Below are 25,857 nucleotides of genomic sequence, written 5' to 3' on the forward strand. Positions count from 1 at the left end.
GCCCCTTCATCGTCTGCATGACATATGCATTTCAAACTCCAGAAAAACTATGCTTCATCCTCGACCTAATGAACGGCGGAGATCTGCACTATCATTTGTCCCAACACGGTGTGTTCTCAGAGCAAGAAGTCAGATTCTATGCTGCAGAAGTGATCTTAGGATTGGAACATATGCACGTACGAGGCGTCGTCTACAGAGATCTTAAGGTAAACTTTGCATTTTTTTTCTTTCTCCTTTGTTCTTCTTTTTCGTTTTGCTTTTATTTCATTTTTCTTTCTGTTTTAGTTGTTTGTTTGTTTTTCCTCTAAAGAAAAGATAAGGAAAAAAAACATACATTTTTTTATTCATTAGATCTTCTGTATCTCCAAGATAAAGTTCATTGTGGGAGAGTGTGTGTGTGTGTATATATATATATATATATATATATATAAATATGAGGGTGGTGTGTGTGTGTGTGTGTGTGTATATATATCTATATATACATGCACATATTTTGGTAATGCAAATAGGAAAATTAGAACTCAAAACATGAGTGTATATGTGTATATATATATATTATTCTTTACTACCCACAAGGGGCTAAACACAGAGGGGACAAACAAGGACAGACAAACGGATCAAGTCGATTACATCGACCCCAGTGCGTAACTGGTACTTTATTTATCGACCCCGAGAGGATGAAAGGCAAAGTCGACCTCGGCGGAATTTGAACTCAGAACATAACGCCAGACGAAATACGGCTACGCATTTCGCCCGGCATGCTAACGATTCTGCCAGCTCGCCGCCTGTGTATATATATATATATATATCATCATCATCATCATCATTTAGCGTCCGTTTTCCATGCTAGCATGGGTTGGACGGTTTAACTGGGGTCTGTGAAGCCGGGAGGCTTCATCAGGCCCAGTCAGATTTGGCAGTGTTTCTACGGCTGGATGCCCTTCCTAACGCCAACCACTCCGTGAGTGTAGTGGGTGCTTTTTACATGCCACCTGCACAGGTGCCAGACAAAGCTGGCAAACAGCCACGAACGGATGGTGCTTTAACGTTATATATATATATACTTTTATTTTTATCATTTTTAATCAGTAGAAATTTCACGGTGACTTTAACGAAGAGTTTCATGCTTGGCACCTAATACATATATATATATATATGCCTAGAGAGAGAGAACGTACTCTGATGGGTGTGCGAATGTGTAATGTTATTAAATTTGTATTCTGGCATCTTGCATACTGAGAGGGAAGCTGGGTGTGAGCAGAATGTGTACAAGAGAGAAGGCCATGTTGGGCCTGGCGTGTGATGCATATGGAGGGTGACTGCTGCATGAGAAAGTGCCAAGCTAGTAGAATGTGTGGAAGAGGGGAAACCAAAGAAGACTTGGGATTGAATGTAGAAAAATGACCGAGCAACCTCGGACCATACTGGTCGGGGGTACATGGTGCTGCAGAATGTCCCCTGACACAAAAGGGGAGAGTTTAAAAGCCAAGATATTTTGTGCCCTCCTAAGCCTATATTTACTGGCCCTTCACCCTCCATCTCTCATCACCCCTACCACTCGCACTGCAATATATATATATATATATATATGGCGTTAAGAAGGGCATCCAGCCGTAGAAACATTGCCAGATCAGACTGGGCCTGGTGCAGCCTTCTGGCTTCCCAGACCCCAGTTGGACCGTCCAACCCATGCTAGCATGGAAAGTGGACGCTTAACGAAGATGATATATATATATATATATATATATATATACACACACATATGTGTGTGTGTATATACATATATATATATATATATATATATATATATACTACCCAGAGAATATGGAATGAACTATCTTAATTTCTAATCTCTAATTATTTGTCAATTTTTTACTTTGGATTTTTCATATTTGATAAGGTGGACTTACACATTGAAAATGGTAATATTCTATAAAAGTCAATTAATTATAGGAAATAAGTGGAAAGAATCTTCAAGCATACTTCCATGTGGTTTCCACTTTTACTTTTGACCTATAACCTTTGATTTGTAGGGATTCTTAACCCCTTTTTCAACTATATAAAGTATCATATACAGTTTATATAAAAACATTAAACAACTGTTATTTTGACATCACAAATGCCGTAGTCGTAGCTTGTAAGAATAAACAGAGTTGTTAGCAGGCCGGGCCAAATGCTTAGTGGCATTTCACCCGTCACTGCGTTCTGGATTCAAATTCCTCCAAGGTCAACTTTGCCTTTCATCTTTTCGGTGGGGGGTCGATGAAATAAGTACCAGTTACGCACTGGGGTCGATGTAGTCGACTTCTCCCTCCCCACAAATTCCAGGCCTTGTGCTTATAGTAGAAAGTATTATTATTATTATTTACCTTTTGTTTGTTTGTTTTTCAGCCTGCAAATATCCTGTTGGATGAATCAGGACATGTGAGAATATCAGATTTAGGGCTTGCCTGTGATTTTTCAAAGAAGAAACCTCATGCTAGTGTGTGAGTATTATTATTATTATCATCATCATCATCATCATCATCATTATTCCTTCTTTCTATTCTTTCATTTATTTAGAATTTACCTTCATTTTTTTTTTTGTTCCTTTCTTTGGAATTTTTTTCATATTTTTTCTTCCTCACCATTTATTTCTTCGTTTCTTCTTTTCCTGGTTTTCCAGTCTTCTTTCTTGGAAACGTTCTTCATACTCCTTCTCTCTCTCTCTCTCTCTCTCTCCCCCCCCCTCCCGCTCTCTATTTCAAATCTGAGAGAGAGACTTTAATTGGCTGGCCCCTACATGCTCTCATTAAGCAGAAATTTTAACATGGAGAATGAATAACCCAATCAATACAAATGGAAGTTGGCTCACTTTGGACTTAGTTATAATTCACTTTGACCTGGGAACCACATGTGGTAAGGCCTAAAAGTTAGGACAGTTTGCCAACAATATAGATTGCATGACTACATGTAGACCACCATGTAGCTGATATACACAGATAGACAACAATAGTTCACTTGTGCAGATGAACCAACATGTGGTTCACATACAGAGATACACTAACATGTGGCTCACATGTAAAGACAGGCCACCATGTAACTCTAATTTCCAAATAGAGCTGCATGTATTCCACATGCACAGATAGGTCAACATGTAGCTTGCATGCAGATAGGCCAACATGTAGCTCAAATGTACAGAGAAATCATGTGGATCACTTGGACAGATAGACCAACATGTAGCTTACCTGCACAGATGAACAAACATGTATCATTATCATTGAACATCTGTAGTCCATGCGTTGGGCGGTTTAACCAGAGCTGGCTAACTGCACCAGACTCTGGTCTGTTTTGGCATGGTTTCTATGGCTGGATGCCCTTCTCAATGCCAACCACTCTACAGAACATGCTGGGTGCTTTTACCTGGCGCCACATGGGTGTTTTACATGGCACTACCTCAAGGATTGGTCTTAGCACTTCTGCTGGGAAGTAGGGATCTTCTTGAGTGCAACAAGGTGCCAGGCATCTCGGCCCTTTGTCGTCTCACCTGATTATATATCTGATTATAAAATAGAGTGATATATGATAATATACAATAGAATAATGATGTCAGGTGTTGGAGCGGAGAAATCCGTTTGTGCATCATACAAGATGCCTTGTGGTGTTTCCTGACATCCCTTTCCATTGATTCTCATTAGAAAAGCCTCTCTGATCAACTTCATTTTCATCGTTAAAATATTGAAAAAAAACTCATCAACAATATTCGCCCCTCCCCTCATGCTTCACCCCCCCTCATGCTTCACCCCCTCCCCTCATGCTTCACCCCCCCCTTTTTTTAGACATCAATTATATTTCAGTAAATGTTGTTGTTATTGTTTGTGATCTTTCTTTTGTCTGTATTCTTACTATTTCCTTTTCATCTTCTAACCCCGACCGACAGAGGAACCCATGGTTATATGGCTCCTGAAGTCTTAGCTAAAGGCGTTGCATACGATTCCAGTGCTGACTGGTTCTCCTTCGGATGCATGCTGTACAAACTACTAAAAGGGTAAGTCAAACTGTCTCCTTTTCACTCTCTGGATTTCATCTGTCAACGTATGTGGTCATGGCCAAAAGTTTGGAACATAGAGCTGAAAATCAAAATTTTTATATTAAAAGCCCAAAGTTATATTTGCACCAAACTGTACTTTGGGCCTGACAATTAAAATTTTTTTTTTTTTAAATGTTCCAAACTTTTGGCCACAACTGTAAGTATACACACACAGACAGGCTTCTTTCAGTTTCCATCCACCAAATCCACTCAGAGGGCTTTGGTCAGCCCATGGCTATAGTTGAAGGTATTTAATCTAGGTGCCCTTTACTGGAACTGAACCTAAAACCATATGATCAAGAAGCAAAAAGTCTTCAGCGTGATTAGAGCACTTGGTAGAATGTCTCCTGGTATTTGTTCCGATTCTCTAAAATCATTTGCTTTGTTGCTGCTTTCAGGATCCACCCTTCGTTTTGTTTTGTTTTTGGGGGTTTTTTCTGCATGATCATAATTGATAATTTCAATTATAATTAAGTGATAATTACTAAATCTATAAAAGTTTCACTATTTTGCATGATTTCAAGTTTTGATTCTTTACTGTTTTTTTTTTCCTTTTAAATTTTGGTGGTGGGCAAATCTGCAATGTCTTCTCATTGTGTTCTTGCCTTTAATGGAATCTCTGCATTTGTTCCATTCTAAAGATGAAATAAAGGGTTATTTCAGAAATATGGAATTGTCAGGTTTCAACTTGGTTGATAAATATTGAACATTGAAAACAAAAATTGTTTCTTTATCGTTTGGACAAGGAGGATTTTTTGAAGTTATTCCAAACAATCCCTGGCTATTGTTGTCTTCATTTTAGCATAAAACTGCCATTTTCTAACTGATTATCATTCTGTGTACTGCATTCTATTCTAAGAAACAAACATCATCTTTCGTTCTTTGTGAATTATAATTATGTTTTACAGCTGCAAGTGTTTTGGGCTTTGAAGCGCAACACACACACACACACACACACATATACCCCTAAATATCTTTCGGTTTCATCACAGGCCATCTAAATGTTAGTCTCCTGCTATTTTCTATTTTAGCCACAGTCCATTTAGGCAGCACAAGACCAAAGATAAACATGAAATTGACCGAATGACTATGACAATGGTAAGTATTGCCGTTCGTTTCTTGACCACTGTCTATCTTTCTCTCAAATTCTTATCTCCTTTTCCTCTCCTCCTGGGGTAGTTAAGTAGCTCTTCCACAGTAAGACACCTATCTCTCTTAGCACCACTCCCTCTCCCAGCCAAGGGTTTCTTTGTCTTATAAGTTACTTGGTGACCCCACTAGTGTTGGTGCCACATGGAAAACCACTCTGCAAAGTGGTTGGCATTAGAAAGGGCATCCAGCCATAGAAACCATGCCAAATTAAACAATGGATCCTGGTTCCCTGACCTACCAGCTCCTGTCAGAACCATCTAACCCATGCCAGCATGAAAAACAGATGTTAATTGATAATGGTGAACAATATCCTATTTGTGTTTTGTTTATAGGGTTAGACCTAAAATGGGTTAGACCTTAGTTTCTTGCCAACGGCTGACCCTTTTTTATTTATTTATTTTTTTTTTTTTTAATTTCATGAGAAAATCTAATGAGTGTTTTGTCTTAGTTAACCCTTTTGATACCAACCTATGCCAGATTGTCCTTGGTTCTATGATATAAACTTACTGTTTTAAAGAGATTTTAATTAAAATCTGCCCTGGAAATTTTATGTTAATTTATGTTCCAAGCACCAGATTAATTCAAATAAAGATATTTTTTATTGAATTCTTTGTTATTTTCAAAATTAATTGAAACAAACGTCATGTATGGTGACAAAAGGGTTAAAGTGATCTAAATTGAAACAAATACAATGTAGTTCAACAAAAATGGAAAATAATTGGAGGCAACTCAGCCTATAATTCTCAGTTGAGTTTTTCATCAAAATCTACCCTCAACTGGAGTATTCACTCATATATATCATTCATATTTAACCGATAAAGTGCTGGGATTTGCACTTACATAGCATGGAGTGCTGAGCACATTTTATGGAAATGAGACAACCGTGCACACATAAAAACCAAAAAGTAGTTAAAATATCTTCTTAGTATTTAATGGTGGCAAGTTTTACATCATCTGAAAAGTCATTGGTTGAACTATTAGTCCTCTTGCATTCTGGGGGGTATTGGAGTGTTTGAGTGACATTAGACCCCAACAAATGTCCATAAATTAAATGCATCTGTCTGGGCCACAATCGTGGCCTATCGACCTGTACCTACGGCCACGATCGTGTTAAATGGCAATCTGTTGGTTATGACAATGAGGGTTCCAGTTGATCCGATCAATGGAACAGCCTACTTGTAAAGTTAACAATGCAAGTGGCTGAGTACTCCACAGACACATGTACCCTTAATGCAGTTCACAGGGGGACTCTGTGAACTGGCCCTTTGAATTACAGGTGCAACTCATTTTTGTTAGCTGCAGCAACCCGAAATAAAGTGTCTTGCCCAAGGACACAGCACACTGCCAGGTATTGAACTGACAACCTTCCAGCTGTGGGCTGAATACCCTAACGACTTAGCTACGCACCGTCACCAGATCATTGATGTGGATCACTCATATTGATCTGCCATTCTGTCGTGCTTGAATTACTCTCTGAGGAATGCCATAATTAGTGAGCGAGAGCTTCAGTGAAGAGGATTCTCTTTCAAAGCCTTCGCTGCCAGGCAATTAGTGGTTTGTTTCAAAGAAAGACCAACCAGTCAATCCCGGTCCCTGGATCCCATGGAAACGAAACGACACAAATAATTGTTTGATGTATTTTTGTATTGATTGTTGTTGTTGTTGTTTTTCTGTTTTAGAATGTTGAACTACCAGATTCCATGTCATCAGAGATGAAATCCTTACTTGAAGGTCTTCTTAAACGAGATGTTGAAGAGAGATTAGGATGCACTGGGAAAGGGTTTGTATTTATTAATCTTTCCACAACTAATTTCAGCATGAATGGATGGATTCTGGGTCTCTGTGTTGGAAATACTGTTTATAGACACGGGGACACAATCATGTTGGGTCATTAAACACATCACCAGAAAAAAAATTTGTGTCTTTAACCCTTTAGTGTTTGCATTATTCTGCCAAAATTAATGCCTCTTCATCCACATTGTTTTGAACTAATCAGGCATTATCTTGTAGCTATGAGATTTTGATGAGGTAGCTGTTAATTTTTCAAACGATATTGTAGGGTTGGTGTGAGAGACCAGATCTGGCCAGTTTGAACATGAAACAGGCAGGATACTTTTGGCCAGATATGGCCTGTTTAAATGCTAAAAGGTTAAACACACACACACATACACAGAAACATGTCTAGCATTACACACACATACACAGAAACATACACTTACACATGCCAGCATATCAACACACACACACAATTGATCAGTTAGGTTTGAGTAAACTCAACAATACTGATGAGGTCTAGTAGACAGGAACATGACTGTTCCCTTTCTGTGCACAAAGATCACACTTCCATCACGGAGGTAAAATAACTTTTGAGTAATTAATTCTTAATTGTTTGAAATTATCTCCCCTTGTTTTGTGACATCACTACCTTTTTACCATTAGGTTTTTGTTTCCTTTCTCTAACCAAAAGTGAATTCTCATTTAAGACTGATTTCTATACAACGTTCAGTCCATTATCCTTTCACTTATTTAACCAGAATTCATATCCTGTTCCAGTCATTTATCTTAGCTTGTTTTACTGCTTTATCGTACAAGCACGTACACTAGCCTTTACATATACACACACATGACTGGTCTTTACACACACGTGGTCTTAAGATTCATACACACGTATACACATGCAAACATGTTTACACACACATGCATACACGGAATGTTTGATGATGGCTTAGCTGACAAAACCTTCGAAGCATCTGCCAATTCTGTTCTTGTTAAAGAATAATGAATTCATACTCTACCAAATGTATTGAGTAATCCTTCAATTTGATGTAAAATTGTTTTTATTATATATATATATATATTTATTTCTTTATTGCCCACAGGGGGCTAAATATAGTGGGGACAAACAAGGACAGATAAAGGGATTAAGTCAGTTACATTGACCCCAGTGCATAACTGGTACTGAGCTGGTTAGCAAGTTGGGCAAAATGCTTAGTGGCAGTTTGGCTGTCTTTCAAATTCCGCTGAGGTCGATTTTGCCTTTCATCCTTTCAGGGTCGAGAAAATAAGTACCAGTTGTGCACTGGGGTTGATGAAATTGACTGGCCCTTCCTCCCCCAAAATTGCTGGCCTTGTGTCAAAATTTGAAACCTGTGCTTGAGAAGACTCGTCAAGCCACGTAAAACTGTAGTCATGACCATTGCTAGTGACATGTAAAAAGCACCCATTACACTCTTGGAGTGGGTCATATTAGGAAAGGCATCCAGCCATAGAAACCATGCCAAATCAGACTGGAACTTGGTGCAGTTCTCCAACTTACCAGTTCCAATCAGACCGTTCAACCCATGCCAGCATGGAAAGTGGACGTTAAATGATAATAATTACACACACACACACACACATATACACATACACACACACATATCCTATTAAATTCTGCTAATGCTGCAGTTTAGCTGTCTGGACATTGACCAAAGTTATTATCTAACTTAGTAATTGCATTTAAACCAAATTTAAATTGGTAGCAAATAGAAAATCGAAATTAACTTTGTCTCTAACGAACGATTTCATTTTCTTTATTGTTTTTATTTTCTTGCAGTGCTGAGGAATTGAAAGAAAACCCTTTCTTCAAAGACTTGGACTGGAACAAAGTGTACCAACTCCACTACACACCGCCTCTCATTCCTCCAAGAGGTGAAGTGAATGCAGCAGATGCTTTTGATATTGGCTCGTTTGATGAAGATGATACAAAAGGAATCAGGGTAACTTCACGTTTACACACACTACTTACATCACACATTTATCTTCTGCTGTGCTCACCCTCTCATATATATTATGTGTGTGTGTGTCTATTTGTGTATAATGGACACAAAATTAATGATTATTATGATAGAATGTGTATATATATATATATATATATATGTGTGTGTGTGTGTATATATGTATGTATGTTAAGGCGGCGAGCTGGCAGAAATGTTAGCACACCGGGCAAAATGCTTAGCGGTATTTTGTCTACCGTTACGTTCTGAGTTCAAACTCCGCTGAGGTCAACTTTGCCTTTCATCCTTTCGGGGTCGATAAATTAAGTACCAGTTACGCACTGGAGTCGATGTAATCGACTTAACCCCTTTGTTTGTCCTTGTTTGTCCCCTCTGTGTTTAGCCCCTTGTGGGTAATAAAGAAATAATATATACATATACACACACACACACACACATATATATATATATATATATGTGTGTGTGTTGACTTGGGAATTTGGAATACTACTGTTTCTGTCAATGTGGATGGTCACGAATGGATGGGTGTGTACAGCAACCAGAAAAATGATGTTGTTCATTATGTCATAATCGTGTATAAAATAATGCAGTTGATTGAATGGTTTTTGTATTAAAAATAGAAAAAAAAGAAAACAGTTTGTCTTTCTTTGAAGCAGAATTTTATTTAAGATGTTGTGTTTGTGTTTGTCCTTCAGTTGTCCGAATCTGACCAACAGCTGTATGAGAACTTCACACTCACCGTGTCTGACCGATGGCAACAAGAAATTACAGAGACTGTCTTCGACACTGTCAATGCCGAGACTGACAAGTTGGAAATGAAGAAGAAACCAAAGAGAGAAGACCAAATAGAAAAAGGTCAGAGGTCGTTTTATTCCTGTCTGTCTGTCTGTCTTCGTGTGGTTTTGTGCTGATAGTGTGGTTTGAGAGGGGGCGGAGGGGAGATGTCGTGTGACTGTAACTGACTGAAAATGTATGGAGAATGGGGTGGGATGGGGGGAGCGGTATTTTGTCAAAATTATAGAAAGTGCATGGCTTAGTGGTTAGGGTGTTACACTCACAATCGCAAGATTGTGGTTTCGATTCCTGGACCGGGAGGCGTGTTGTGTTTTTGTTGTTTGGTTTTTTATTGAACAACACACTTCATTGCATATTGCTCCAGTCCACTTGGCTGTAGATGAATAACCCTGTGATGGGTTGGTGTCCCATTTAAAGGGGATTGTCATGCTCTCGCTTACTTATACACCATGGGGCTGTCCACCTAGCCAGCATTGTGGTGTCACTTGTGAGCAAGTAAGCACACCATGACCAGCAGGGTATAACATCCGATAGTTTGGTCAATACAGTGAGAGAAGTACATACATATGTGTGTGTGTTTATATGTATATGTATATATATATATATTTATACACACACACATATGTGCTTTTATCATGGTAGAGCTCTTGTGAGGTCACAGCACAGCTTGCAAGACTAAGATTTCCCTTGACTAAGTGAGACTCTAGTAAAGAGGGGAGGGGCAGCTTTATGCTAGGTATTGAGAGGTTAGCATGTGAAAGAAGAGGCAGGATACATGGCTACCTCCCTTTATATAAGGATGGGCAGGAATAATCTGGGTGGGGCTGGAAAGAAAGATAAAGTTAGTGGGGGGGAAAGATATGGAGAGTTTACGAAAAAAACAGAAGACGAAGACAGGTGGAGTACAAAACAAACAGGTGTATTAGTATAACACTTGGGAAGTGAAAAATCTTTTACATTTCGAGCCTATGCTCTTCTACAGAAAGGGACACAGAAAGAAACAAGGAGAGAAAAAAATGTGTGTAGTGGCTACCGATCTATCATGGTGTCTGATATATACACATGTATTTTGATATCCTCTTCTGTTTCTGTAAGAGGTAGTCCCCAGTGTCAGAAATTGTTGACCAATAGATTTGGTCAACATTAACCAATACATTTTAGCCGTTCCATTTCAGTTAATTTCAAAAGAGAAAAACTTAAAAAGAAACTACAAAATTATTTAATATAAACAAAATAACTATTAGAACAGTTTAAAAAATCAAGAAGAAGCCAGGGTCAGTTTAACCACTGGTCAACAGTATCACTAGACCCGATAATGCATCTGGCAATATCCACATTAAGTTGCTTTAAATGTTACTTGAATGCACTAAAAACTTTCTGCCCTGAGTATTTGCTGCTGGAATGAGAGAGCATCTTTTATGCCAGCAAATATAATATTTAATTGTAAAATGAAGAATTAGTAAAAGTCTTCATCCAACAGAAATCAATCAATTTACTTGAGTCAATACAACTACCTTTTCTCTTTTCAGTCATTTGACTATGGCCATGCTGAGGCATCGCTTTGAAGGGTTTTAGTCGAACAAATCAACCCTGGCTCTTATTTTCTGGAGCCCAGTACTTATTTTATCAGTCGCTTTTACTGAACTGCTAAGTTACAGGGATGTAAACACACCATCACCAGTTGTCAAGCAGTGATGAAGGAACAAACATACACACACACATACACAAGGCTTTGGTCAGCCCGAGACTATAGTGGAAAATATTTGTCCAATGTGCCATGTGGTTGTGAAGCAAGCTTCTTGCCACATAAACATGCCCATGTGGCATTTTATTCACTAAAACCATGGAGAGTTTATAGTTTCTTTAATCTATAAAACTATATAGATGTATATTTTCTGATTTATAAATATAATTTCAAATACTTCAGTCGATAAAACTACGTAGAGCTATAAACATAAAATAAGTTATTTTAGTCAGTGGCGCTATCTAGAGGTATATTTCCTAATTAATAAATGTCATTTTAAAAATAATGGGATGTGGCTCTTGAACAGAAAGAAAATATCAGATTTGTCTCCGTTATGAAACAACAGGGACAACCTTGGTATATATGATGTGTGTGTGTGTTGTTTATATTACAGTTATATATCTATTGTAAGCAGGGTTTGTGTGTGTGTTGTTTATATTACAGTTATATATCTATTGTAAGCAGGGTTTGTGTGTGTGTTGTGGTACACTGTTGTATTTCAAATGTGATCTGTTATTTCATGAAAATCATTAATGTTTATTGTGGTCTCTTGTATGTTCAACTGTTTTTGTTACCAAATTTCTGTTGAAATTACATTTTTTGTTTTAATTAAGTTTGGAAATTAGGAAGAATTTACTAAAATAACCATGTCGTTATATTAAGCTAGTGTTTTAGAAAATAAATTAGCATGAAATTTTAAGGAACGGTTTTAATTAATTTAGATCATTTCAGAAAAGCAAGTTTGTCTTCATAGAAATAAGGGGAAACCTTGGTCAGGTTTGTATCAAAAAGGGTTAATTGATAGAGTTAAACCTCATTGCTAAGTCACTTATCTTTCTTTCCATGCTTAAATCTACAGTCAATGGCAGCTTTCTTGCCCCTGTCCCCCACCACCACCATCTTGAAAATGAGATAGGGCTTGTATTTAAACGAAAAGTCGTTGTAACTATGACATACATTGTTATCTACAAATTTTGGAAATATGGAACAAACCAGCTTCAAAGAAATATTCAAATGAAAGATTAAATTACATTTGATGAGATTCACATTCACGACGCTTTTCGTGTTCGGCTGTTAACAACCAGGTTCTTTTACAAACCAGTTGCCCATCGCTGCTGATCTGAGCGTTTTCAGGCCAGTCTTAATCAGCAATTAGCTTGATAATTGAATCAGCAATGATAGAATTGACAAAGACAGAACCTAACAAAGTTTGCCATTAAAACTGCCGCCACAATGGTCTTTTATTTAATTTTGCCATGAAGCATCCTTGATTACTGAAGTCTAGTTTTCTGCGTCGTTAAATGGCAGTTACAGACTAAATTGAACCCCCCCCCCTTTCTGGTTAGAATCCGGTGCCAATAGCAAATTCAACTACAATGCATGAGAATAAAACATCTTCAAATGCTCAGAGTTGATGTGTGTTTGCTAACAATAAGGGATCTGATCAGACATTTCACATTTAGCAATGGATTCAGGATCAAATGGATGGCATAATTTCATCAGATGGCTTAACGATAATTAACAAATAAGTGTTAATTATCATCAGAGATCGTTAAATCATTATTTTTTTTTAATTTATTTCTGCCAGTAATAAAGTAGAGGGGTGGGGTCTCCTGTATTGTTGCTCAGCCTTACTATGTCTGGTGAAGACATCTGGGCCAGTGGTTTGTGTGTTGCACTGGTGATCGTAAGATCATGGTTTCAATTCCCAGACGGTGCAGTGCATTGGGTTCTCCAGCAAAATACTTCTTTACATTACTCCAGAGCTGCAAGTGTGCCAGATATCTTCTATCTTTCACTTGTTTCAGTCATTAGACTGCGGCCATGCTGGAGCACTGTCTTAAAGACAAATCAACCCCATTACCTTTTTTTTTAAGCCTAATACTTATTCTTTCAGTGTCTTTTGCAAACTGAATTGCTCAGTTACAGAGACATAAACAAACAAACACTGGTTTTCAAATAGTGGTAGGGGACAGACACCTTCACACATACATTTGCTGTAAAATTATTAAAACCTGGTAAAAATTTTAGAAATGCCAGATATCACCAACTGACCCTTAATGCTTTATTAACATGTTCTTTCTTTTTCTCTTTTTCTTTTCCATTGGGTGCGGCGGGGGGGCTTTTGTCTCTTCTCTCAACTTTCGTCCTTATGTTTGAGGTAAGTTTTGTTTGCAGTCAGTCTTCAACAGACTAGTTTACCCTCCATGCTCTTCTCTCAATTTCCAAATAAACTCGATGGCACAAACATGTGTTGTATGTGTGTTTGTGTATATATATGTATATATATACAATATATGTATGTATGTATGTATATACACACAGACACACACATAGACACTGCACTACTTTGCAGGAATCACTACTTTGCAGGTGACAATTTTCCTATCTCTTCTCTGCACCCACCTACCAGACAATGGGTTAGTCCATAGAAACGGTTGATTAACGTATTATGGGATGAGTAATAGAAGGAATATTTAGTGGTTGTGAGTTCAAGACCTGGGTTAGTTAATTTATATACAGTGATTAGAGCAGAGCAAACAAACAGTGTCATAACTAGGGGAGGGGGCATTGTCTTAGAAATGGACAGTAAAAGGATGAAACTAACCTACCTCTGTAAATAGAATACAAGATTCGGTTCGAAATACTGCACACAACAAGGTTTTGAGGAGGGCCTGTGGTTCAATGGCTGAAACATTTTGACTCAACAACCAAGATAAGGACGCTCATCAAATAATAATAATAATAATCGTGAAGTATATTTTTTCACTTAAATGTGGCTAGCCCCTAAGGGTGGATGCTAGTGTAGCAGTAGCCCCAGGAGGACACCTCCTCCAGCTGGCTATTGACACACTTTCTGTGCCCTATCAGTATTTGCAAAGGGAAGCCATCCTTCCCGTCTTCAACCTGACATGATACACACGGACTCGAGTTTCAGGGTATTGACCCGTCATCAGTGTGTGACAATCATAGTTGTCGATGCAAAGTAGGCCTCCTTTGCAAATAATAATAATAATAGATACTTTGTACTCTAGGCACAAGGGCTGAAATATTTGAGTGAAGGGGGCCGGTCAATTGCATCAATACAGGGGCTCAACTGGTACGAATTGTATGAACCTCAAATGGAGGCAAAGTTGATCTGGAAAAATTTGAATTTCGAACTTAAAAAATGCTGCAAATCATTTTCTCAAGCCTGCTAACGATTCTGGCAGCTTTCCAATTTATTATTAATAATAATAATAATGATAATCCTTTCTACTGGAAGCACAAGGCCTGAAATTTGGGGGAAAGGATTAAGTCGATTACATCGACCCCCAGTACTCAACTGGTACTTTATTTATCAACCCCACCGAAAGGGTACAAAACAGTTCTATATTTAAGAGATGAGGAATTATGTACATTATTTACATTTGACGGACATTTGTCCTCATCTTGTTTGTTGTTGACACCTGAAGAAGGCTGGAGATGATATCAGCCGAAACATTAACAACAAACAAGATGAGGACAAATGTCCGTCAAATGTAAATAATATATAGGTACAAAAGTCTGAAATATTTGGGGTAAGAAGTTAGTGGATTACGTCAACCCCAGCGCATAACTGCTACTTATTTCATCAATCCCAAAAAGCTGGAGGAAATATTGTGCAGCAGAGATAACAATTCTGCCAGAAATTTTGAGGGAGTGGGGTGAGTCAATTACATCAACCCCAGTGCCCAACTGGTACTTATCTTATTGAGCCTGAAAGGGATGAAAGGTAAAGTCAACCTCAACAGAATTTGAACTCAGATGGATGAGATGTCTGGCATGCTAACAGTTCTACCAGCTTGCCACTTTAATGAGAAGAAGAATAATAATCCTTTCTACTAAAGAGACAAGGCCTGAAATTTGGGGAAAGGGGATATTCGATTACATCAACCCCAGTATGTAACTGGTACTTAATTTATTGACCCCTGAAAGGCAAAGTCGACCTCAGCAGAATTTGAACTTAGAACATGAAGACGGATGAAATACCGCCAAGCATTTTGCCTGGCATGCTAACCAATCCTTTCTACTGGAAGCACAAGACCTGAAATTTGTGGGGAGAGGGGAGTCGATTTGATTGACCCCTGTATGCCAAATTCCTCCTCTCAGGAATTCACACAATAAAATATAAATTTCCTTTACAAGAAATTTGTAAATTCCAAGTTGTGAACATTTTTGTTGGTAACTTTGCTTCAAAGGGGCCTCACTTTAGGAGTTACCTTTGCAAAAATCTTAGATTTTCTCCTAATAAAAGAACTGCTTGTTATTGCTATTGTAATAAGTTCTGGGGGTCTTATTTTTTCTTATTAAAACCTCAGAGACTGTTTAGGAAGAAATTACTGAATATTAAAGCCACAGTTTGCTCTGCTGGGGATTGCTTAGTTTCACCTCGTTTCTAGGCTCGCGTGGAGGGTGTCATCTGTTTGTAGTTTCGACTGTTCCGCTCAATCCACCTCTACAGTGTCGTGAAGTGTTTGCCTGGTTTTTCAGGTCGTGTTCCACTGCCCAAGCGCTCCAGTATGGCATCAATTGTGATGACCTACCTGCACATTAAACACATGTCCACCATGTTCCTCATGTGCTCTCGCCACGGTCCGTCATACGCTTTAGATGACGACGGCACATACGAACCTGCGGACGAGAACGGCAACAGGAACCAAATCGAGGCCTCGCTTCCTGCCTCCATCACCAACTTGACAACAAATAGAACCACTGACGAATACGAAACAACATCCGAGCTCCTCCTTCATCAGCAACCCATTCAGCCTTCCTCCCCGTCTTCTTTTTCTTCTCTCCTCGCTCCTCCTCCTCCTCCTACTCCTGTCCATTCTCTTCCCTCTACTCATCCTCATCAGCAGCATACTCCTCAGGATAATCAAAACAACAACTTCTACGACCAACAACACAATCATTTCCGCTTATTTCATCTTTTCAATCGATCCGATCCTGAACCTCTGCCTTCAACGGAAGGTAATACTGACCACAAATTAGCCGCAATACTAACTGACCCCTAATTACTCTAACAGCTCTTCCCATTTTCTCAGTGTTGCAATTGCACAAATTCTTCACCTACGCATTTTTCATTATCCCTTTTTTTTAAATAAACATAGGTTCTGCACACTTTCTCAATTTCTGCTGAGAAACAGAAACATTTCTATCAAGAATCTTCCAGGCTTGATCTTATTAGAATTCCTGCTGTTTCATTGCAATTCCTCTTACATTCTCTCTTTCCCTCCCCTTTTTTCCAGAGTTTCTCCCTTCATATTTCTTTTCTCATATTTTTCCCTTCAAAAGAAAACTAACCCCAAATTCCTCTGCCTCTCTAGCTCCTTGAGGGCTCTCTCCTTCACTCCAAGGCTCCCAAAGCTGCCACTGCACCTCAGATAAATTTTAGAACACTCCTCATTTTTATAACAAAGAACCACAATGTTTTGCTGTGACTTCTTCATTAATCTTTTATTTTTCCTCTAACAATAATTCTTCCTGTTGTCTGCCAATTAAAAATTTGCTAGGAAATTCCTTTGTAGAAATTCCCATTACAAGATTATTTCACCATCCAGTGAATTCTGTAGAAATTTCTAGAAGTTTTAGATAAGCAGGGAAACATGGTTTTCTCCACTTCACTAAAATAGTTTAGTTGCAGCACAATGATGTACTTTTCATTCATGTTTTTCATTGTACTTTTATGTATTTTTTTTTATATACTCAAATAATTAATCTTCGTGCAGAATTGTCCAGTTGTCTACTTGTGTTTTTGTTTTTCTTGATTTCTTTTTTCTGAATCACAAGGGGTCTTCAGGTATCCCAGCAATTTCTATCTTATGACAATTTCCTATTGTAAGTAGAAACACAATCCACAGTAGCTTATTTCAGCAAAACATAACAAATACCCATACCCAACACACACTTTATTTGTGGATTAATAAGGCTGCCAATGGTTTCATGTAAAAAGAGATCAAGCATACCACATTGAGAGTTTGGTAAAGATCTCTCTTTACATGAAACCACTGGTAGCCTTGTCCCACAAATAAAGAAAGTGGTGTTGAGCATTCATTCTCACTTCGATATTAGCATATATATTAGAAAAGAGGCAATAGAGACTTTGAAGTTTTGACCTGCTTAGGCTTCGTCGGACTGTCCAATGAAGGCTAGCAGACCGATACTTCGAAGTCACTATTTACTCTCTTCTTATAAAAGTATAATAAACACGTAACCTACTAAAATGTGTTGAGTGATTCTTCAGTTTCATGTTAAATTCTTTCATATAGTTTCACATAAAAACAAACCCTATCATGTTTGTGTATATATGTATATATATGAAACATTGCTGGTCTTCTTGTTGAATCACTTTTGATTACAAATTAGACAGTGTTGCAGTAACTTTGGGAATTGGTCAATTCTATAAAAAGGGTTCAATTTCTGTCTGTCTGTTTGTCTGTATTGTTTTTACATTGATCTGCTGGTTTTGTTGTTTTTTTTCAATTGCTTTGTTTTTCAGATTTTGTTAATTGTTTTATATTCTTATGTTAACATTGGGAATTATTAAACTTTACAGCATCCAAGAACCGGGATGTGTGTGTGTGTGTGTGTGTGTGTAAACTTTGATGTCCTGGTTTTGTTGGATAAAGAGAAAGAACCACCCTTTCCTCTGACTCAGCCCCACTCTTCCTTGTCCAGCCTTATTCTGTTATTTGTGTTGCAACAAAGTGACAGTGATTGTGTGGTTATCTCCCAAATCTAGAGGAGGGGTCTTATGAAAGAATCAGAGGAATGAAACCATTACAGAAAGAAGGAAAAAATGGTGTCAATACTGAGGGTCAAAAAAATAGGCATTAATACTGAGGGTCAAATTTGCCCTTTCATTCTTCTTGTCTGGAACAAATATGCCCTTTCATCCATCTTAGCTAGGTCAAATGTGCCCTTTCATCCATCCTAGATGGGTCAAATGTCCCTTTTCATCCCTTCTAGACAGTTGCAATGTGCTTTTTTCGTCCTTCTTGGATGGGTTGATTTTAGCCCTTCATCCTTGCAATGTGGGGCCAAGTTTACCTTTTATTCTTGTGTCACCAATAAAATCAGCCCCAGTTATTTACTGGGCTCAACCTCCATGTGCTTATGTATCTTAAACACCATCAAAGGTAACATAATTATTTTGACTGATTGAAGCCAAACCTATTGTTTTGGACAAGGAAGGATGGAATGAGACTTCACAGTTGTTTCATGTTGGACATTGAACACATAATTAGGAGACAGAATATTTAGTAATCAATAAACAGGTCTTTATATTAGTATTTCCATGTGTGTGTGTGTGTGTGTGTATAGGTATATATAAATATGGTTACTTGTGTATGTATTGTGTTCATATATGTGTGTGTGTATGTATATATTTTCTGTGTGTTGTGTGTGCAAGCACATATAACTTATCTGTGTATGGAGTGTGTGCATGTGTATAGGCATATGTCTGTAGATGCATGTATATATAGAGGCATATATAAATATGTATTTGTGTATAGGCATATATATATATATACACACGTGTGTGTATTATATATAGGCAATATATATACACACTCGCACATGTGAGTGCATTGTAAATAGGCATATATTATACACACATATATATACACATGTATGTATTGTATATATATATATATATATAGGCATATACACAAATATAAATAAGTGTCTTTGTAAAAAGCTGGGTTGTATTTTTTGTTTGTTTTTCTTCTTTTTTTTTGCTTTTATTCTTGTTGCTTATGTAATGTCCTGCTTTGATGGCCACTGTTTTTTTTTTTTTGCTTGTTATGTCAGACTGACTGGACTTGAGCTGTTAGCTATACAATGGTGTCTGCCACCAAAGGATTGGCTTATGAACGGATATTGTTGTTCATCTGCTTTTACACACGCACACACGTGTGTATGTTTGTGTGTGTATCTATGTGTGTGTGTGTGTGTATGTATATATATATAATATGAGAGGGACTCTTCATAGTTAAATAAGCCGACTGTGAGTGTGTGTGTGTGTGTGTGTGTGTGTGTAGTAATGAGTTTGCTGCCAGTACTTGACCCCCAGCCTGCAATTCTAAAACTCTGAGCCATACAAGTGGAGCACCGTACAGGGAAGGCGCCCATCTGTCCCCTGTTGATCATAAAAATGAAAGGTTTGGATTAAAATCTGCTGAGTTCTTTGCCCTCATACAAGGTCTGGGTTTCGCTTCACCTGAGCCTGTAGTTGAAAATAACGCACACCTGGCCCATGGTGCCATACTGTGACATTGAACCCCAGATCTCATGGTTATGAAATGAAATCTCAAGCACTCAGCTATATCAGTATACATGCCGGTGGCACATAAAAAGCACCATCCGAACGTGGCCGATGCCAGCGCCAACTTGGCTAGCTTCCGTGCTGGTGGCACATAAAAAGCACCCACTACACTCACGGAGTGGTTGGCATTAGGAAGAGCACTGCCAGATCAGACCGGAGCCTGGTGCAGCCCCTGGCTTCCCAGACCCCGGTTGAACCATCCAACCCGTGCTAGCGCGGAAAACGGACGTTAAACGATGATGATGATGATGTGTGTGTGTCTGTCTGTGTAGATAATTATGTATATGTGTGTTTGTGTATATGTATAGCAGGCCAGGGGACTCTGCCAAAGCAGACAGAAGTACTCGGTGCAGGCCTCTGGCTTGCCAGCTCTCGGTCAAACCGTCCAACCCAAGCCAGCATGGAAAATGGACATTAAATGGTTTATATATATACGTATATAGGTGCAGGCATGGTTGTGTGGTAAGGAGCTTGCTTCCCAACCACATGGTTCCGGGTTCAATCCCACTGCGTGGCACCTTGGGCAAGTGTCTTCTACTATAATCTCAGACTAACCAAAGCCATGTGAGTGGATTTGATAGATGGAAACTGAAAGAAGCCCATCATATATGTGTGTATGTATATATTTGTGTGTGTGTGTCATTGTGTCCATGTTTGTTTTCCCTTCACCACTTGACAGCTGGTGTTGGTGTGTTTATGTCCTCATCACTTAGCAGTTCTGCAAAAGAGGATGATAGAATAAGTACCAGGTTTTTAAAAAAAGAAAAGTCCTGGGGCTGGGGATCGATTTGCATGACTGAAAGGTGGTGCTCCAGCATGGCTGCAGTCAAATGACTGAAACCAGTAGAAGAAGAAATGAATACACACACACACACACACACACAGAAATATATATATACCAGAGTAAGCACAACTAGGTAGAAAAAAAAGAGTACTCAAATACCAGAGGTAGAGTCAGCTGCTTGATTAAAAAGCAGCAGAAATATCATAAAACCTGTTACTCAGAGTTTCAGGTTCCCGTTCATCTGACAAACGAGAACATGAACTCTGAGTAACATCTTTTGTTATATTTCTGCTGCTTTTAAATAACACACAACAAACACACATAAATATTTTATATATTTTTATGAAGCATTTAACAGATTGAGATTTTCATTTTCATATTTCGACTGATATCCCAGAATTTTGTCTCAAATCCAAAATCTTCCGTAATATTCCAATAAAATGTTGAGCACTGAATAGTTGTGCTATATACAGAGTATAATTCTCCTTATTCATTATAGACACACACACATACAAGATATGTATCTGTGTGTCCCCCACATAGATAAATGTATGAATTGTTCCTTTGCTGTATTCCTTCCTGCAGAATTGTACAATATCCGTGATCATCACCACAGACTATGTTTTGTGCAAAATATCAGTCTAGGACAAATTGTGTATGTACATTGGTGTGTGTGTGTGTGTGAGAGAGAGAGAGAGAGAGAGACTGAGTTTCTGTGTGTGTGTGTGTTTAGTGTATGTCGGCTGTACAGAGGCAGTAGTAGTAGTAGTAACAGTATGGTTGCTGATATCTGAGGTATTGGCCATTCACTGTTAACTACGACAAGAGCAGTAGTATGCTAACAACAGTTGTATTGTGTGTGTGTGTGTGTATCTATATATGTATATACATTCAGGTACGTCATCATCGTCATTGTTTAACATCCGCCTTCCTTGCTGGCATGGGTTGGACAAAACAAGTGTGTGTATGTGTGTGTATATGCGCACACACACATCCATGCAGATATAGTCTCTGTTTTTCTTCTCTTTCTCTTTCATCCATTCTTTGCATTTGTGTGTGTGTTGTGTTGCAATGCAGCAGCCATGCTGGAGCACCACATTTAACAGTTTTGCTGACCGTATCAATCTCAGAACTGATTTTCAGTGTACTACTTTTATTCAATTTTTTTTTTTTGGTTTTTTTCTTGAACCGCTAAGTTACAGGACAGACTCAACATCAGCTTTTCGACCACTGAAAACATAACCCCCCGCCTTACACACACACACACACATATTATGGAAGGGCGGATATACCTTGATGCGGGTATGGTCACAGAAGTTGCTAGAACAAATTTGAAAACACAGACAGCCTTAACAACTCCATCTCCGGATTCAATCTGAGAATTTACTCCTGAAGCCTTTCCCATGAGTGGAGATGGCCACAAGTTAACAGGGTTTGTCCCCCTTCTTTGGTGGACTACCTTCTAAGGCTGATCATTTCCAATCCCTCGGGAACCAACATCTCTTTGTTGGAGGCTTAGTGGTTAGAGGCATTCGGCTCGTGATCGTAAGGCCATGAGTTCGATTCCCAGTGGTACGTTGCCTCCTTGAGCAAGACACTTTATTTCCACATTGCTTCCCAGTCCACTCACCTGGCAAAAATGAGTAGTACCTGTTTTTCAAAGGCCCAGCCTTGTCACATTCGGTGTGACACTAAATTTCCCAGAAAACTATGTTAAGGATACATGTGTCCATGGAGTACTCAGCCACTTGCACATTAATTTCACAAGCAGGTTGTTCCATTGATTGGATTGACTGAAACATTCATTGTCATAACTGATGGAGTAATAATTATATGTACGTGTGTATATATATATATATATAGGTGCAGGAGTGGCTGTGTGGTAGCTTGCTTCCAAGCCACATGGTTCCAGGTTCAATCCCACTATGTGGCACATTGGACGAGTGTCTTCTACTATAGCCTTGGGCCAACCATAGCTTTGTGAGTTGATTTTGTAGACAGAAACTGAAAGAAGTCCATCATGTATGTATGAATGTATATATCTGTGTGTGTTGTGTTTGTCCCTGTAACTTAGCGGTTCGGCAAAAGAGACCAATAAAATAATATATCCTGGGATTGATTTGCTTGACTAAAGGCAGTGCTCCAGCATAGCCACAGTCAAATGACTGAAACAAACAAGTAAAAGAATATACATTGTGTGTGTGTGGTGTGTGTGTGTGTGTGTAGGTATATATATATATATATATATTATATATATATATATATATATATATATATATATATAAATTAGAAAAAAAAACCCCACTTTTTATCAATTCAATAATGAAAAATTAAATGATACCATTTAGAAAAATTACATCTGATAGAAAGATTAAATATAAGATAAAACATATAACGATGATTAAGTAATGTGCAAAATAGTAAATAAAACGTATATATTTGTATTATTTATTTATATACACACACATCCACACCCATACAGCAATGTATGTCTCCTTTTGCTGCCCCCACCCCCGAAACCTTTATTTTCTTTTCTCTTTGTTTCTCTCGACATCCATGTCTGTGTGTCCCTGTCCTTGTTTCAGTCCTCCAGTCTCACATAACGAGGCTAAAGTCTGTGGGGTTTCAGCTTTACCAATGGCCCCATCACAATTCAGGGTTTCTCACTCCACCTCCAACAAACTGCTACTCTCGCACCATCTTGTGTCCTGGGAACATTTTTATTCCACATCACAACATCTTCACCATTTCAAACAATTAATATTACTGTTAATTATTATTATTGTTGTTGTTGTTGCTGTTTAATCCAGCAACTTCGCTGGAGAGTGTCACAAGATGTCAGCTGTGGACCCAAGTTAATGCTTTGGCAACTCTGCAAAGAATTTATGGAGTTCCAAGCAACATTGTTTTCTGTCTTCACATTTAGCCTTCTATTTTTTTCCAGTTATTATTATTATTAATGTGGCAAGCTAGCAGAATTATTGTCAGGCTGGGTTCAGACACGTTTCCTCTGCCCTTACATTCTGAATTCACTTTCCATCGAGGCTGACTTTGCCTTTCATCCTTTCGGGGTCGATAAAGCAAGTACCAGTTGAATACTGGGGTCGATGTAATCGACTTAACCCTCCCCTAAAATTGCTGGCCTTGTGCTAAAATTTTAAATCATCATCATATCATTATTATTTATTATTATTATTCTCTTTCTCGCCAACAGGTACAGATGTGATTGTGGAAGGAGAGATCTTAAAGCTTGGCGGTCCCTTCTTAAATTCGTGGCAAAAGAGGCACTTACGGCTCTACCCCAACCGTTTAGAATTTTACCAGAAGAACCGAGACGGCGGTATACAGAAAAATAAAGTAGAGGTGAGTCTGATTTACATTCAGTGGGGGGGGGGGATATGGCTGTTGTTTTTAGTCCCAGGTCAACCCCTAATCCTGCAGCAGACAGATCTATGATCAAAGGTGTTCCGGACATGACCAACCCATCTTTGCCTAGGTATAGATTTCTTTCTTTTGTATTTGTTGTTGTTTAACCCCAGGTCATCTCTGATTAAGTAGTCCAGTCCAGCTGTGATCATGTCCCATCTTTTGTTTTCACCATCATCAACAACCCCTGTCTTGAGTCCTAGGGATCAGAGGGACAATTATTTGTTTTCCATGACGTATAAGTAGCCAAGATCACAACACTGCCCCTGGATGGGATGCCACTGCATTGTCTGAAATTAAAATAAATTAAAATACATCAAATTAAAAAGTGGGTGGCAGGAGGTGGTGGAGGATTCTGTAATTCTAACAAAATTGTGAAATAATGTAGTTATCTTATAATAAAATTTATCATCTATTGTAATTATTGGTTAATTATCATAAAATAATTATAATGATCTGGTTTTGTTTTTGTTTTGTTTTTTTTAATTCTTTGAAATTATCTGATGTATTTCCTTAATGCAACATCTGTTGATCATGGATTGTTTTGAATTATCCTCCCTCTCTTCATGTTTGATACCAGTAATATCCTTGGGTGGGATCCCTGTATGCTATTGATTATCTTCCCGTATGGGTTTCACTGTCTCTTTCCATAACACCACAGAAGATACTCAATTACATTGCTGTTATATCAATACTGCTGAGATTTCCCCCCCTTGTAATATGACCGTCTTCATATCCACTCTTCATTTACATTTCATTGTCATCGACGTCTTTGAAACACAGCAATGCCAATAATATCCTTTAACCCTTTCATGATTAAACTGGCCATATCTTGCCTCTTGCACCTACTCTGCAATATCATTCTGAAAGTAAACAATCCCATCATTGAAATCTCAAAGCTACAAGATAAAGCATGATTAATTCAAAACAATGTGAATGAATAGGCATAACATTTGAGAGAGGAATCTGAATGCTGAAGGGCATATCTGACCCCAAATATTTTACCTGTTTTATGCTCAAACTGGTCAGATCTAGCCTTTCACACCTATCCTACAATGCCATTCTAAAAGTAAGCAATGTCGATAAATAACCATAACATTTAACAGAGTAATCTGAATGCTAAAAGGTTAAACTAGCCATGCCTGGGGCCCAAATCTTCAATCTGTTTTTGTGCTTAGACCGGCTAGATCCAGCTTCTCACACTCACCCTACAATGTCTTTCTAAAAATAAACAATCACATCATTGAAATCTCAAAGCTATGAGCTAAAGCAGGATTAATTCAAAACAATGTTGACAAACAAGCATTGCATTTGACAGGATAATCCGGATGCTAAAGAATGAAACCTGCTCTGCCAGATCCAACCTCTCACACCTACCCATCAATGTCATTCTAATAATAAACAAACATGACACCAAAATCTCACAATGTGAATCAATACACAATACATTTGAGAGAGAAATCTGAATTCTAAAGGGTCAACGCTTCCATTTGCATGGAGTGGTCATGTCTGTGGCCATCCTGAAATGCCCTTTCACACATCCAAATGCTCTCATTTCCATGACCTCTCACTCTCTCTCTCTCTCTCTCTTTCAGCTCATAACTATGTACGACATCAAAGAAGTCTGCCACGAATTCCAGAAACTGAACAAAACAGACAACTGCATTGTGATGGTATTAAAGAATGAAACCAAGTTGGTCATAACTTCCCCGGTGAGTGGCACATCTGGACACCAGTCTTGAGAGATCTGTGTCTGTCTATGTG

General features: G+C 38.3%; 1 protein-coding gene across 2 annotated transcripts in view; it reads left to right on the forward strand.

Annotated features, from left to right (window-relative positions):
• Positions 1-25,857, forward strand: part of LOC115224846 (G protein-coupled receptor kinase 1) — a 240,595-nt gene that overhangs the window by 212,849 nt on the left and 1,889 nt on the right. Inside the window, exons 10-18 of one of the 2 annotated variants that reach the window (XM_029795790.2) lie at positions 1-206; positions 2,392-2,486; positions 3,920-4,027; positions 5,101-5,167; positions 6,901-7,001; positions 8,817-8,979; positions 9,693-9,852; positions 23,882-24,030; positions 25,689-25,805. The exon at positions 1-206 is cut by the window's left edge and continues 4 nt beyond it. In XM_029795790.2, coding sequence (XP_029651650.1) covers positions 1-206; positions 2,392-2,486; positions 3,920-4,027; positions 5,101-5,167; positions 6,901-7,001; positions 8,817-8,979; positions 9,693-9,852; positions 23,882-24,030; positions 25,689-25,805 — 1,166 coding nt within the window. The remainder of the gene's footprint in view (positions 207-2,391; positions 2,487-3,919; positions 4,028-5,100; positions 5,168-6,900; positions 7,002-8,816; positions 8,980-9,692; positions 9,853-23,881; positions 24,031-25,688; positions 25,806-25,857) is intronic. The other variant, XM_036513549.1, reaches the window with a different exon arrangement.

This window comes from Octopus sinensis, linkage group LG26 (assembly GCF_006345805.1).
Source record: "Octopus sinensis linkage group LG26, ASM634580v1, whole genome shotgun sequence".
NCBI lineage: Eukaryota > Metazoa > Mollusca > Cephalopoda > Octopoda > Octopodidae > Octopus > Octopus sinensis.